Raw genomic sequence first — 14,107 nt, forward strand, 5'->3', positions numbered from 1 at the left:
GACTCTTGAGTGAGGTATTGTAAATTACAAACTAGTCATCTTCTCGTTTATGTAAAAGAATGAGAATGAGAAATGTTTAGCATTTTGAAAGGATGGTGCCCTGGAGAACATGAAACACATCTTTCACTATATGAGTTGACATTTCATACTTTCACTCACTTTTTTTGTTATATTACACAGAGTCCAAACACAGCCACCTGTGCTGTTAACAGTGAGCGAGGATGATCGTAATCAGATGCGGTTGGCTTCAGTCTGTTTGTTTAGTGTAAACAGTGCAGTGTTGTGGATTCAGACACACTGCAGGAACACGTATATGTACAAACTTCACATGGCTCTCTCCACACTGCTGTGCTTTAAGGTCTCTTATCTTATCAGATCAGAGGTTGATCATATCTGAACCAGAAAACAAAACCGAACCAGTGTGTTAGTTTACAAAGATGTGCAGAATTGTGTGTTAGTCTCTCACTTCCGATACACCACAAACGGCTGTCTATCTGAGATTAAGAGTGAAAGACATGAACCATGGAGTTTTACAGGCCTATTAATCTGTGTCAGAAATTAACTTTTTGTAACTTTTTTTTTATTAAAGGGCAATATTTGCCCCCCTGAAAATGATTTTCAGGGCATTTTTACCTGTATAAGGCATATGGTTTTTCTAACCATGTAAAATAAACAGTGTGTCATACATTTATGTTAATTGCTTTAGCTGAATCAATTACTTGAAATACAATCTAAACAGTTATGACTCTTTGCCAGAAAATCAAATAAACATGAAAGGGATAGTTCACCCCAAAATGAAAATTCTCTCATCATTTACTCACCCTCATGCCATCCCAGAAGTGTATGACTTTCTTTCTTCTGCAGAACACAAACAAGGATTGCAAAAGAATATTTCAGCTCAATATTTAACCACTGGAGTCTTATGCATTACTTTTCTGCTGCCTTTATCTGCTTTATGAGCTTCAAATTTCTGGCCACCATTCACTTGCATTGTACGGACCTACAGAGCTGAAATATTCTTCTAAAAATCTTTGTTAGTGTTCAGCAGAAGACAGAAAGTCATGCACATCTGGAATGGCATGAAGGTGAGTAAATGATGAGAGATTTTTCATTTTAGGGGTGAACTTTTCCTTTAAGTCTTATGTGCATGTTGGTGCAAAGCAAAACAAAGTTAAACAGTTGGGTCACGCAAAGTGTGCACTGTATTTTTCTTTAAATGCATCATTTGTATAAAATCTGTGCAATAAATTCCAGGTTTGTACACTTTATAAATAATAAAAAATATAATTATAATAACATGTACACAAAAACACTATAATAAATACATACATCAAACAATAGTAGTAATTTCCCTTAAATAAAGCTGGGGATGCATAGCATCCAAAGGGTTAAGTGATGTCATATTTCAAAAGGATCCTTAAGGAAAATAATTCACTTTGTCGCTGGAAAACAAAATTAGCAGTTCGAGACTACAGCCACAAACAATAAAATCCTGTTTACTCAGTTCTCAATGGATCAACACTCAAAACTGACCAAAACGTCCCACATTATCACACAACATTATTGCTTTTGATATAAAAGTGAGAGGTGTCTTAATAAAGAAATTATATAATGAATAAAGAATTGCCCTGACTGACATTATTCAAATGTTGGGAAAAGAGCACAACAGTTAATCTATTATTATCAGACACAGAACAGAGAACAAAACACTGCAAGAAAATAAAAATAAAAAGATAAAGAATTCAAAATAAAATCTGTTGAATAATGTTTTCAATTACTCTGATTAATATCCAAATATACACAGGGGGGGGGGGGGGACCTTTGTGAAGAAATTCTCTTCTGATTTTTATTATCACTCAATCATTTTTAAGCAACTGAGCAAATTTTCTCCCTAAATTCTTATTATCGTAATGCATCCAATATATATATTTATAATATGTAAATAATTTTGCAATTACCATTATTCTCAATGGTGATTCTCATTGTTGTAAATTTACTAACTGATAGTATGGTTAAAGGAATATTCCGGTTTCAAAAGTTAAGCTAAATCAGCAGCATTTGTGGCATAATATTGATTACCACAAAAATTAATTTTGACTTGCCCCTCCTTTTCTTTAAAAAAAGCAAAAATCTGGGTTACAGTGAGACACTTACAATGGAAGTGAATGGGGTCTAATTTTTGATCGTTAAAATACTCACTTTTTCAAAAGTATAGCCACAAGACATGTAAACATGATTTTAGTGTGATAAAATCACTTACTAGCCTTTTCTGTTATTGCTAATTTTACAACTTCGTAACCATGACGATGTAATGTCAACAAACCTAAAACCCTAAAATTACTGTAAAAATTACAATTTAAACAACTTTACAGCACAAATATTACATACGTTTTAACAGAAGAATTAATGTAAGTGCTTTTATAAAATTATAAAACGTAATATTTCTGCCTTTAAACCTTTCAAAAATTTGCCCCATTCACTTTCATTGTAAGTGCCTCACTGTAACCTTGATTTTTGCTTTGACTAGGGACGAGTCAAAATAATTTTTTGTGGAAATCAACATTATGCCACAAACGCTGGAGATTGAGCTTAACTTGTATTGAACCCGGAATACTCCTTTAACAACACTGTAGTACAATGATTTTTATCATTTAAATCAGCAGAAATGAAAGGAAATACAACAAAAACTACCATGATGTATAAATACTTTACAAATTCAATAATATTTTTAATTATTATTATTATTATTATTGCATTATAGTTATAAGAATGGGGAGTGCTTAAATGTCATGAAAATATTGTCACGATACAAAACAACGCAACTGTGCCAAAAATAAAAAATAAATAAATAGGCCTTATTTTCTTTAAGTATAATTTTTAATTCCTTTCTTCTTATTTTGGGTTAATAAACAAGAAACAAAATCCTGCACAGTGGGTTGAAATATGACTGGGACATGATCTTGACAGGTTTCTTGAGATTCACTAATGAGTTAGGGTATAATCGTGGTATAGTAAACAGGTAGTAATAGTGTCTCTGAGAAAACTACAAGTTATATAAGCGTAAAAATTCACGTAAATCATGTGAATAAATCAGTAACAGTGAGAAACGGAATAGACGAGTGACCTTCCCAATGGAACAATTTAGATTACAGAGGTGTAAACAAACAGTACCACATTTCAAAGAGGAAATCTATTCTTTGTTTATCACACGGGTTTAAATTCCAGGCACATCTGGATTACCGTTGCCTTCTTTCCCTACCTGAGGTAATCTGTGCTTTGGTATATCATCGAACTTAATACTAGAAAACATAATATGAAAACAGTTGACATTTTCTCTGTAAGAACATACAGTTTGTTCAAGCGGTACACTACAGTGCTATGGATTTAAGTCAGGATAGACCAGGATACAAAATATACTTTCAAGGGGGATCAACTTTTTAAAAAGAATTTGAAAATGTTTTCTATTGGAAATTTTTGAGACACAAACTGTTGTTCATCTCGCGCAATCCAAATTGTCTTTTGGAGCCAAACGTCAACTATCTTAATTACTTTTTAAACTAAACACTAAAGTTTTTTGGATAAAGTTGTATACAGTATATATATATATATATATATATATATATACTGTATAAATATATTGTATATACAATGTATACATACTATATATACATTATTTATGGTTACATTACATTAATTATGGTTATTTTTATTTTTATTTATTTTAGCTGTTTTGCATATAGGTTTTGGTTTAGTTTAGTTTCAGTTTTATATTAAGTTTAGATAGTTAACAAATTTTTTTTTTCAACATTTAGTTTTCTGGCTAGTTGGGTATGTGTGTGTTTGTGTTAGTGTGTAATACAGAAAAAGGTTGTGACATTCACACCAAGTCCTAACTTGGCGTGACGCAATAAAACAACAATCAAAAAAATGTCTTCCATGTAAATCTGCATTTGTGTCCTAACCAGCTGCAACTCTGATGAGTGACAGAACATTCTGTCAGTAGCCCCACCCAAAGTAGAATCTTATTGGTCCAAAATCCTGCTCACATAGCTGTATCAAGAGAGCAACAGCCGGGAGTTAAATCTCATGAATTTTCTTCATAGACAAACTAATTTTTAACAGTAACTTATAAATCTTTAAAGACAGACCTACTGTGAGCTCCGAGGTTGTTAATCAATGCTATATACTTCTGTTAAAGCCATTAATCTGTGTTATCTCAACTTTTTCTCATTTTTTTTTTTTAATTCATGTTTAATAGCAGAATTCCAGACTAAGAGCAGTCCAAGCCATGATCCTTAGGGGAAAAATCCACCAATCAGAGAGTCGTTGCAAAGCAGGCAAAAAGAGCTCTGCAGCGACCGCCCATTCCCATGACAAACTGCGAATTATGCAATCGAGTCACTATCCGTACACTCTCAAACTACTTATATATGAATAAATATTTGAATATTTTGCCATAAAATTGAAATATATTGTTTCTTCACTTATGATAAACAACTTTAAATAAATAGTTTTATATATTTCCATAATTTCCGATACGATAACATCATTCGCAATGCTTCATGGGATTGTAGTTCATTCCCTCATGAAAAACATTATGTACACAGTCTTGTACCTTTGTCTTTTTGTCTAATTTTCAAATACTTGTTTACTTCAAATCGAAGTTTGTAATGTTGTGATTCACCTTGGAGCTGGTTGGTTTGGGTCATGGCTTATAACTATTTTATGAAATTCCTATGAAAAAATGAATGGGAAAAATACTTCTGGAACCAAAACTGCTGAAAAAGTTGGTGGGCACTGTTGCCCTCTAAACATCAAACGCCTTCTGATTGACTGCAATTGTGTCAAGTTGCGCAGCAGCTTCGCATTCAGCATGTACAGGAAATTTGCTGGAAACTTGTTGCATCGTGCCTGGTTTCGACATGATGTTTCTTGATAAACCATAAATGATGAGCACCTTCTGTTCTATTAAAATGAACCTTCATGGTATCCACGTTATTCTTAAAATCTCATAATGCCTTATAAGGGGCAGAAATGTGAAATGTAGCCCTTCAAGTTACTTCAATTCTAAAACTCCAGTTCGGAGCAGATATCTGGAGGACTCCATCAATGTTTATCAGCTCTCTAATGGAGATGCTGAGGTCAGAGAACGGGTGGCATCTCCTCTACAGTCTCAAAACCAGTGTTCATGGCAAAATGACCTCTACCCTGCAGGTCATCCCTTGTTCCTGTGGTTCCTCATGGTACAAGAGCCACTGTGTTTGCACCCTAGCCACACTAGCTACATCCGCACCATCCATCCGGGCATCACCAGCAGCACAGCATCGCTGTTTCCCTTCAGAGTAATTCCAAGGAACATCTAAGGAACCTCTTTGGATTGAAGCGTAGCTTTGGATTGACTTTACCAGTTGTGTTTCCTCTACCTCTGTCATCCCACACAGCTGCAGTTGGCTGCTGAAAGCCATTTGATGGTCTGCCAACTTGTCTGGGCATCCATGAACGAGACAGTCTCAAAGCGTGTCGGTCTGCAGCAGGGATGGGTGCTCACCTTGCGGCTTGGAACACTGCCATTATCTGTCAGCACTTTCAGGGCCAAGTCGTAGTTCTTGCGGGCACTCATGCATGTCCCCACACAGTACTTGAAAATCACGATTTCATCTGAGTCATATCCAAGCCCAAGATCACGCACCCTCATCTCCTTCCTCTCCAAATGACAGTCCTGGCTGCTGCGACCTCGTGTCCGGTTACGACGTTCCTTGCGGTTCTTAGGGGATTTCCTTGAACTGGAGGCATTTGTAGAGGAACGCTGCCATCGGATTCGATGCCCCTCACCCTCCTCGGCCAGGGATGAGTCTAAAGAGACAGAAAACATGCAAACTGAAGTGACCATGGGCAGTGTTAATCTCGTCACGGTACGACTTACAAAAATATTCCTTGATGAAGTGTTTTTTTATTTTGTCAAAAATAACTAAGACGAGACAAAAAAAAAAAAAAAAGATGCAACGTGACAATCAGACGGTTTCAATGTAAAACATCCACTCAAACACATCCTATATATGTGACATTAATCAGCTATATCCACAACATAAACATAATATTACAACTTACATCTGCACAGACAATAAAGGGAACGAACAGGTGAACTTAAACTAACTTGCGCACCGTTTCCTTAAAAATGTGCTACACGTAACGCAATATCCGAAACTGTCTAAATGTGAGAAATTCACAACATAGTAAATTCTAATTACTCTAATACTGGTAGCTAATACTTCAGTATATGCATTATGCTATTCTTTCAAGAGCTCAGGTTTCTAATGTTGTTAATCTTACATATTAATACATAATAATCTTTAATATGTCTGATGCATGTTTAAATGCTTGTTAGTAGTTTATACAGTGCATTTCTCAAAATATTTGAATATCAGTTTGGTCTGTTACAGTTTGATACATGTTTGATACATTTTGCATATCATCTTCAACTTTTTTTTTTTTTTTTTTGTCAATTACAATTATATGCCATTTAAGTAAAACTGACTAAAGTTAATTAATATGGCATGAAGAAATATTGACTAAAGTTAAAGGACATTTGTCAAAAGACAAAATCATGAATAAAATTAAAAAACTGTGTGAAAATTAACACTGACCATGGGAAGTGTTAAAGGAATACAGTAAATTGCACAAAAATTTAAATTCTGTTATTTAATTGTTTAAAATCCCTAGTCTTATTTTTTTCATGGCACACAAAATATTTGAAGAATAACCTGGCTGATCTTTTCCATATAATGAAAGGGAAAGCTGTAAAGCTCTAAAATGACCACAAAAACAAAAAGCACCATAAAAGTGTTATAAAAATTGTCCACATGACTTTTGCTCTATATTCTAACTCTTATAAAGCCATATTGTCATGTCATTATTGTCATTATGTCATGTCATTATTCCCCAAAATGTTCTTTCTTTGCTGTAGCTCTCAAATCAAATATACCACTGTTACTGTAGATGTGTCACATCAAGCTTGACATCAATAACTTTCGGTCACAAGACACATAAGGACCAATGATACAGTATTTGATCTCATTAAAATATTTGATGTTATCTTCTAAAGCTACAAAATAGTTTTGTGTGAGAAACAGTCCAAAATGTAAATTGTTATTCGACGAAAATTCACATTACGTCAGGTTTGATGTCAGTAGTTGGGTTTTTATCCACATATTTGTATGCAAATTGTGCGATATTTCATAAAAAATGCTGGATGGAAACACTAAGATGCGAAAACAAATCTCCAAAATGCACATAAAAAACGTGTACACTCAATTGAGTTTGATTAATTTTTTATTTGAAAAGAAGAAATGCGCATAAACTACACTGGAAAGACAGATGTGCATAAAAAAAAGTCACGTGTCTTTGCCTCAACAAGCCATGTAAATACATAATTTGTTCAGAGAATTTTTTTTATTTAATAAAAGAACGCACCGTGTCTTCAACTTCCATTTTTATTTCCATTTTGTGCCAATTTCCCCAGAAGTGATGATTTTGTTCTCTTAAACACATGGGATGGAATCGCTGCTTTATTTGCAAATAGTTTTTTGTGATATTCAGATCGCATAAGTTCAAAACCTGACTAATGACGTCTAGTGTCATTGGTTTTCTCGTGACCAAACATCATTGTCGTCAAACCTGACACAACACCATATTTTCAGTGAATAATTACGTAAATTTCAGTCTGTTCCTCACACAAACCCATCAAACTACATCAATATATAACGCACAAGAAGTAATATGGTGGGGTGTTATTTTTTGTGTGTGTGTCATTTTTAAATCTTGATAACCCCAGTCCCCATTCACTTATATTTTGTAAAAGATATACAGTACTGTTGTATTTCCAATAGAAAGAAATGTTTGAAACAACACAAAGATGAGTAAATGATGATAGAATGTTATTTTTGGGTGAACTATTCCTTTAAAAGCTCATTTCCAGAGAGCACAGTTGGTAGCACGTGTCTCTAAAGCATTAAAATAGCCTTTTTGACTGTATAAGCCACATCCGCCCACTGCAATGTAACACTGACATTTAAAAAGGTGATAACATTAGTGGCCCTGGTTCACACATCAATAGCTAATCATGTAACAGCGAATGCCTCTCAACCGAGTTCACACCAATGTGAAATTCTTGCTGTTATTTGCAGGACACTATATCGCCATGACTCTTGTCTGTTATCATCCTGTATAACTCATGCTGCAGAAGTATACAGCTTTGAAAACATCCCCTGACATGTTACATCACGTTTAAAGAGTTTTTATTTTCAAGTCACTAGGTGAGGAGAAACTGGGAATATGAATTAAAATTTTCTTCAGGCAAAGATTGGGGTAATTAGCTTCCAAGAGAGCAATTTGCTGTGTCAAAACCTGCACAGCAGTAGGTTTTATTATTTGAAGTGGAACACTAAATTGATAAGAAGAGTGTGCTGAGATTATTCCTATTCTATTGTATGCATGAGCTGGGAACAAACATATGTGTGTGAAATACTGTATATCTACTGAAAGCATTCTTTTTTTTAAAACATTCTGATCATGTTTACCACATTGCATAACTCAACTGATGGCGTCATGTTAACGCTGCATTAAAAGGGTTGTCTAATAAAATAATAAGGAATCTATTTTTTTTTTCTTCTGTTTTTTTAGATAAAAGAGCTTGGTGTTCTATGAAAACATACTGTCATTTTCAGAACTCAAAACTGCAAAACAAACTCGTTCTGAAATCCAGAAATTCAAAACATCAATACAACAGCCCACATTTAAATGTCAACAATGCCTATAGGGTGTTCTGAAAACTGGTTCCCCCAGCCACGGTGAGGTAATATAAGTAGAATAGATGCCATTTTCTTAAACACCAAAAGAATTAATAAGAATTACATATGACTCTCTCACACCTTGTACTGTTTCAGACTTTGTGTATCACCTACTGCTCTGCATAAACTTCTGAAGAATAGCAATGTTGGAAACAAGTGGCATACTTAAATTTTTCCTTTGAATTAAACTTTGATCATGATCATTTCAGTTTGATCATAAGAGTTTGACTGGCACATTAGAGTGTAGATTGTTGCATTCAGTAGTTTGCAAATTAATGTAATCCTGCAATGAGGATAGTGTAAACGTGTTTGGCTCACTGTCCCTGGAGAAGGGCTCGAGGCACGAGACTTGACTTGCTGTGTCAAAACCTGCATGGAGTAGGTTTAGATTATTTGAAGTGGAACACTAAATTGATAAGAAAGGTGTGCTGAGATTAGGATTTGAGTTATTACTGAATAGATGGGAGGAGCTGGGGTGGTGGAGGGATGCTGGAGGATTCGTCGCAGCATGGGTGTAAGCAGCGGTTATATACACTTACTCTGGCATGTGACTGGTCGGATTAAATGAACATGCTCCTCCTGAACTTTGTTATGAAATTCCAATCATTGCAAAGAGACTATTATTGAAGGATGGGGCAGTTAAACTATATTGGACTTGACAGCAAACCCGCAGCTCGCAAGTAAGCAGTGAAGCATTGTTTGTCATTTCACATTTGAAGAGCGCATTTAGACAGAGCAACAAAAAATTACCTATTTAATTTTTAGGGTCAGAGACAGGTTAATGGTTGTGAAAAACTAAATTATGATTGTTTTTGGCACAATACAAATAACGCTAAAATAATTATATGACATGACCCTTTTAAATGTCAGCAGATCCCAAAATATAATTAAAAAGAGAAAATGCAGGGCCTGTATGTACAGTGCATGTCCTCACAAGATAACCCACTTTGCATTCCACAAGTTTTTTTGTTGTTGTTTTTTTTTGCATTATTATGTACACAGACACTTCATTTGCACAGAACGTAAGGAATGAAATACTGTAAAAATAGAAGAATATGCAAGGAATTTACCTTGAAGCAGGTGCTAACTGTCACAGTGACATAACATAGAACTAATTCAGAAGATAAATGGTGACTTTAATGTGTAAAAAAATTCCAGGTCAAATTTTGCCCCCCCATAATGGTGACATTATTGTTATCTCATCTGACTCTGGTGCACTCAGTCTCCTAGTCCTCTTAGACCTTAGTGCAGCCTTTGATACTGTTTGCCATTCCGTACTCCTTACTCGCCTATCTGCTACTGGTATTACTGGTACTGCCTTTCAGTGGCTAATTTCATATCTCTGTGACAGGCAACAATACATCAGTATTAACGAACACAAATCTCGCTCTGTCTCTGTCTCATGTGGTGTACCTCAAGGATCGGTTCTTGTTCCGCTTCTTTTTATTATCTACATGCAGGGTTGGGAGAGTTACTTTTGAAATTTTTCCACTACTGATTAAAAAATACATGCTGTAAAATGTAATTTGTAACATATTTCATTAGATTACTCAAGGTCAGTAATGTATTCTAAATAATTTGGATTACTTCTTCAGCACTGGTAGATTTTTTAACTTGTTTTGACTATAAAAACTCTGCCAGTACAGTAAGACAAAATACACGTTAAAATACATTCTATGAAAAACCTAAATATCTTATGCAGTGTTGTTTCTAAAACAAGATAAATCAAACTGATCTTGTTTTAAGGAGTTTTAGATATTTTTAGAGGAAAACGATGCAAAAATTATCAAGAATATGATTTTTCCCCTAATATCAAAGGTCTTACTAGAAAAAAATAAATTATGATCCAATGTGAATTTTCTTGATAAAAAAAAATATGATCATGCCTGGTAATGTGTGTTGTGAAGACACCGAGGCAGTAATGTTAAGATCCATATGCAGTTTAATAAAAGTATAAACAGTACAACAAAGCAGCAAATCAAAGGGTAAACAAAAAGCAGGCAAGGGTTCGGGACACAGGAAGACAGTCCAAGAAAGGCAAACCAGTAAACAGGTAATAGGTCCAAAAACACACAAGCAGGCTTGGAAATATGATGAACAGGCAAGAGTCAAAACACAGGGAAAATAGTAATGGTAAATAACGCTCAGAATTGCAGACTAGGCAGAACAAGACTTTGCACTGAATGGTGTAAACAGGGAACTTAAATAGACAGAGATAATGTGAAACAGGTGGGTGAGTAATCAGTCTGAACGGAGGGTTATGTGAAAGTTCGTGAAGTAAGGGTTAGTACTCTGGAGATGGCGACCTCTGGCGGCGTTCAGGAGAGATAGCAGGTGCTGCCGGTGTAACAATGTGCATGTAAAATGGCTAGAAATAGCATTTTAGCTTAGCATAAAGCTGACAGTTTACACAAGGTTTATTTCTATTTCTTGTACTCCAAAGTTACTTCATACTTACTTCTCTGTCTGCTCGTATGAATGTAACACATCATAAGAAAGTGTTTCACTGCTGTTCAAATGCACTTTGGATCACATCATTTATATGTATAAATTTTTCCATCTGAAAGGACTAAATATTAAATGAAACAAATGACAATAAAATGCAAAGTAATCTCTTCAGTAATCAAAATAAATTTTGAATGTAACTGTATTCTAAATACCAATGATTTAAATTGTAACTGTAGTGTAATACATTTACTTATATTTTGTATTTTAAATACGTATTCCCGTTACTTGCATTTCGTTACTCCCCAACCCTGTCTACATGCTTCCGCTTGGCTAGATCATCCGTCACCATGGACTTAACTAACAAAATTTTGCAGCCATCTAAACTTTAAGATCTTGGAGGCAAGCAGTAATGGAAGTGGGTGGAAAAACAGATTTGGACCAGGACGCGATAGAGATTTGCGTGTCATCGGCATAACTTGTTAGTTTAGATGGCTGCAAACTTTCTAAAACTGAACACAGACAAAACTGAAATTTTGTTAGTTGGTCCAAAATCCAAAATGGTTTTCTGGTTAGGTCTTCAACCACTATACGATACCTGGGTGTACTGTTTGACCCTACACTGTGTTTTGAGGCCCATATTAGCCAACTTGTTAAATCCTTGTTAAGTGCCCACCTACATTCTTCACTAAGCTTTAAAGATGCTGAAACTGTCATCCATGCTTTCATGACCTCTCGTTTAGATTTCTGTATCTCTCTGTTTGCCGGTTTACCTGCAAAATGCTTCACTGCTTACCACTTGTTAAAAACTCTGCTGCTCATGTTCTCACACATAACAAGAAATCAGCTCAAATCACTCCTATTGCACTGTTGCACTGGCTCCCTATTACCTATCGCATACAGTTAAAATTCTTGTCTTAGACTTTAAAGCCTTTCATGGATTAACACCTTAATATCTGACAGAATTAACCCATCCTTATGATCCCATCCGCACTCTTAGATCCAGTGCTGGAAACTTGCTTGTCATACTTAAGTTTAGATTGCCTACTGTTGGTGGTAGGGCTTTCAGCATTGCTGCTCCTAAGCTCTGGAATATACTGCCCCAAAACCTCCGTGAAACTACACCACTCAAGATCTTTAAGACCCAGTTAAAAACTCATTTATTTTCACTATGTTTTTCAACTGACTGATTCCCCGTAAATCTGTTGTCTTTGTATTGTACATGCATTTTTTTGTGTATGTGTGTGTGTTTTGATTGATTATGTGTGCTTGCTCACATGCTTGAAATTACTTTATATGTGAATTTCTGTTTTTGCCTATGCATTGTAAAGCATCCTTGGGTACAACAAATACTGCTATGATGTATAAACATTTTAAACATCTTAAATGATCCAAAAAATAGGCTTTGTTTTCTCTAAGCAAAATACAAAGTCATATTTCTTTCTTTTAATTTTGTGATGAAATGTGACCCGGACATGCTCTCGACTGGTTTAGCTTCACCCGTTAAGGCTTTGTGGAGTATTTTAGCTTTTGTTTGAATAGACAGAAAATGAAAAGCATCAGTCCCAAAGGATTCAAAGGATTCAAAGCTCTGACAGGTGTGACTGGAAAGCGTTAGAAAATCTAACAGCTATAAAGCTTGAAAACACTTCAGATAAAATAGGAGAACCTTCTGAGACAAAGTTGATACTTTAACGAAACAACTATGATCTCCATTAAGACTCCTGAACTATAAAAGAGAAACATCTACAACAGCTTGGTGAACACCCATTAGGCTACAGAATTGGCTAGATGGTTTGCAACACAACCTTTAAAATACACTTTATGACAACATATCATTTGGAAATCACTCACATCTATCATCACACCTAACAGCAAGTGTTGTTGATGGGTTAATTTTACTGTGAGTACAGACGTAAAGTCTCCAATTGTTATAAAAGGTTTTGCAACTATGGATGTGGCTTCTTAACTTAAAGGTGCAATATGTAACAATTTTCATGTAATATTCGCCTTTATTTTTTTGCCAATGTGTGAACGGCTTGTAACGCAACTTAAAAAATGAGCCCTTCCCGGACTTTCTAGGTTGCCTATTAAAGCCTGTAGACTCATTTTCATGTGAAGGGAGCGGGTCGGTTTTGCCAGGAAAATCCAAAGGATGTGACGATTATGCGCGCTCCCGAGAGCCTTGCCTCAGTAATAGCTTCTCTTCCGCTATTCAACAGCATCAACAGACAGTCTGCAACACTAGGTAACATTATCTTAGAGATGGAATCCAGCAAACATCCGGCTCCCAGCACAACACCGACTCCTACACAAACTCAAGAGTAAGCCAACAACAACAACAACAACAAAAAAACATTTATCTACTGAATCCCTTCTGGCTAAGCGGGAACATGATCGTGGTCGAGCGAAAACTAGAGTGAACATCGGCAGGACATTTCATTCCTGGAGAGACCTTTGTTCCCTGAATTTGCATTCCCCTTATTGGACAGATAAGCTTACATAACTACAAATAATGTGAAATATAGTGCCATAAGGATTGATCTGTGTAATTTTAGCTAACTTGATCTTGCCTGCTAACACTGAGAATTGCAAACTACCTTGTTTCGTAACTTTCAAATAATTTCAACGATATACTCTTTATACTAAAAGTCAGGTATACAGAATAAATTTAAGCAAATACGCTGGTTTCTTGATCGTAGTACAACATATGACATACAAAACATACAATAGTGCAACATAACAGTGCAGTGCAACAGTAAACTATCTGGTATAGTTCGGTAGTATGTAGCTGTATGTGTGTATCAGTAAGCAAT

General features: G+C 35.3%; 1 protein-coding gene across 1 annotated transcript in view; it reads right to left on the minus strand.

Moving 5' to 3' along the window:
* Nucleotides 1-4,759: 4,759 nt before the first annotated feature.
* Nucleotides 4,760-14,107, minus strand: part of LOC127448691 (neurturin-like) — a 65,585-nt gene continuing 56,237 nt past the window's right edge. The window contains exon 4 of the mRNA XM_051711419.1: nucleotides 4,760-5,853. Coding sequence (XP_051567379.1) covers nucleotides 5,429-5,853 — 425 coding nt within the window. The 3' untranslated portion in view covers nucleotides 4,760-5,428. The remainder of the gene's footprint in view (nucleotides 5,854-14,107) is intronic.

The sequence above is a fragment of the Myxocyprinus asiaticus genome, chromosome 12 (genome assembly GCF_019703515.2).
Source record: "Myxocyprinus asiaticus isolate MX2 ecotype Aquarium Trade chromosome 12, UBuf_Myxa_2, whole genome shotgun sequence".
Lineage (NCBI taxonomy): Eukaryota > Metazoa > Chordata > Actinopteri > Cypriniformes > Catostomidae > Myxocyprinus > Myxocyprinus asiaticus.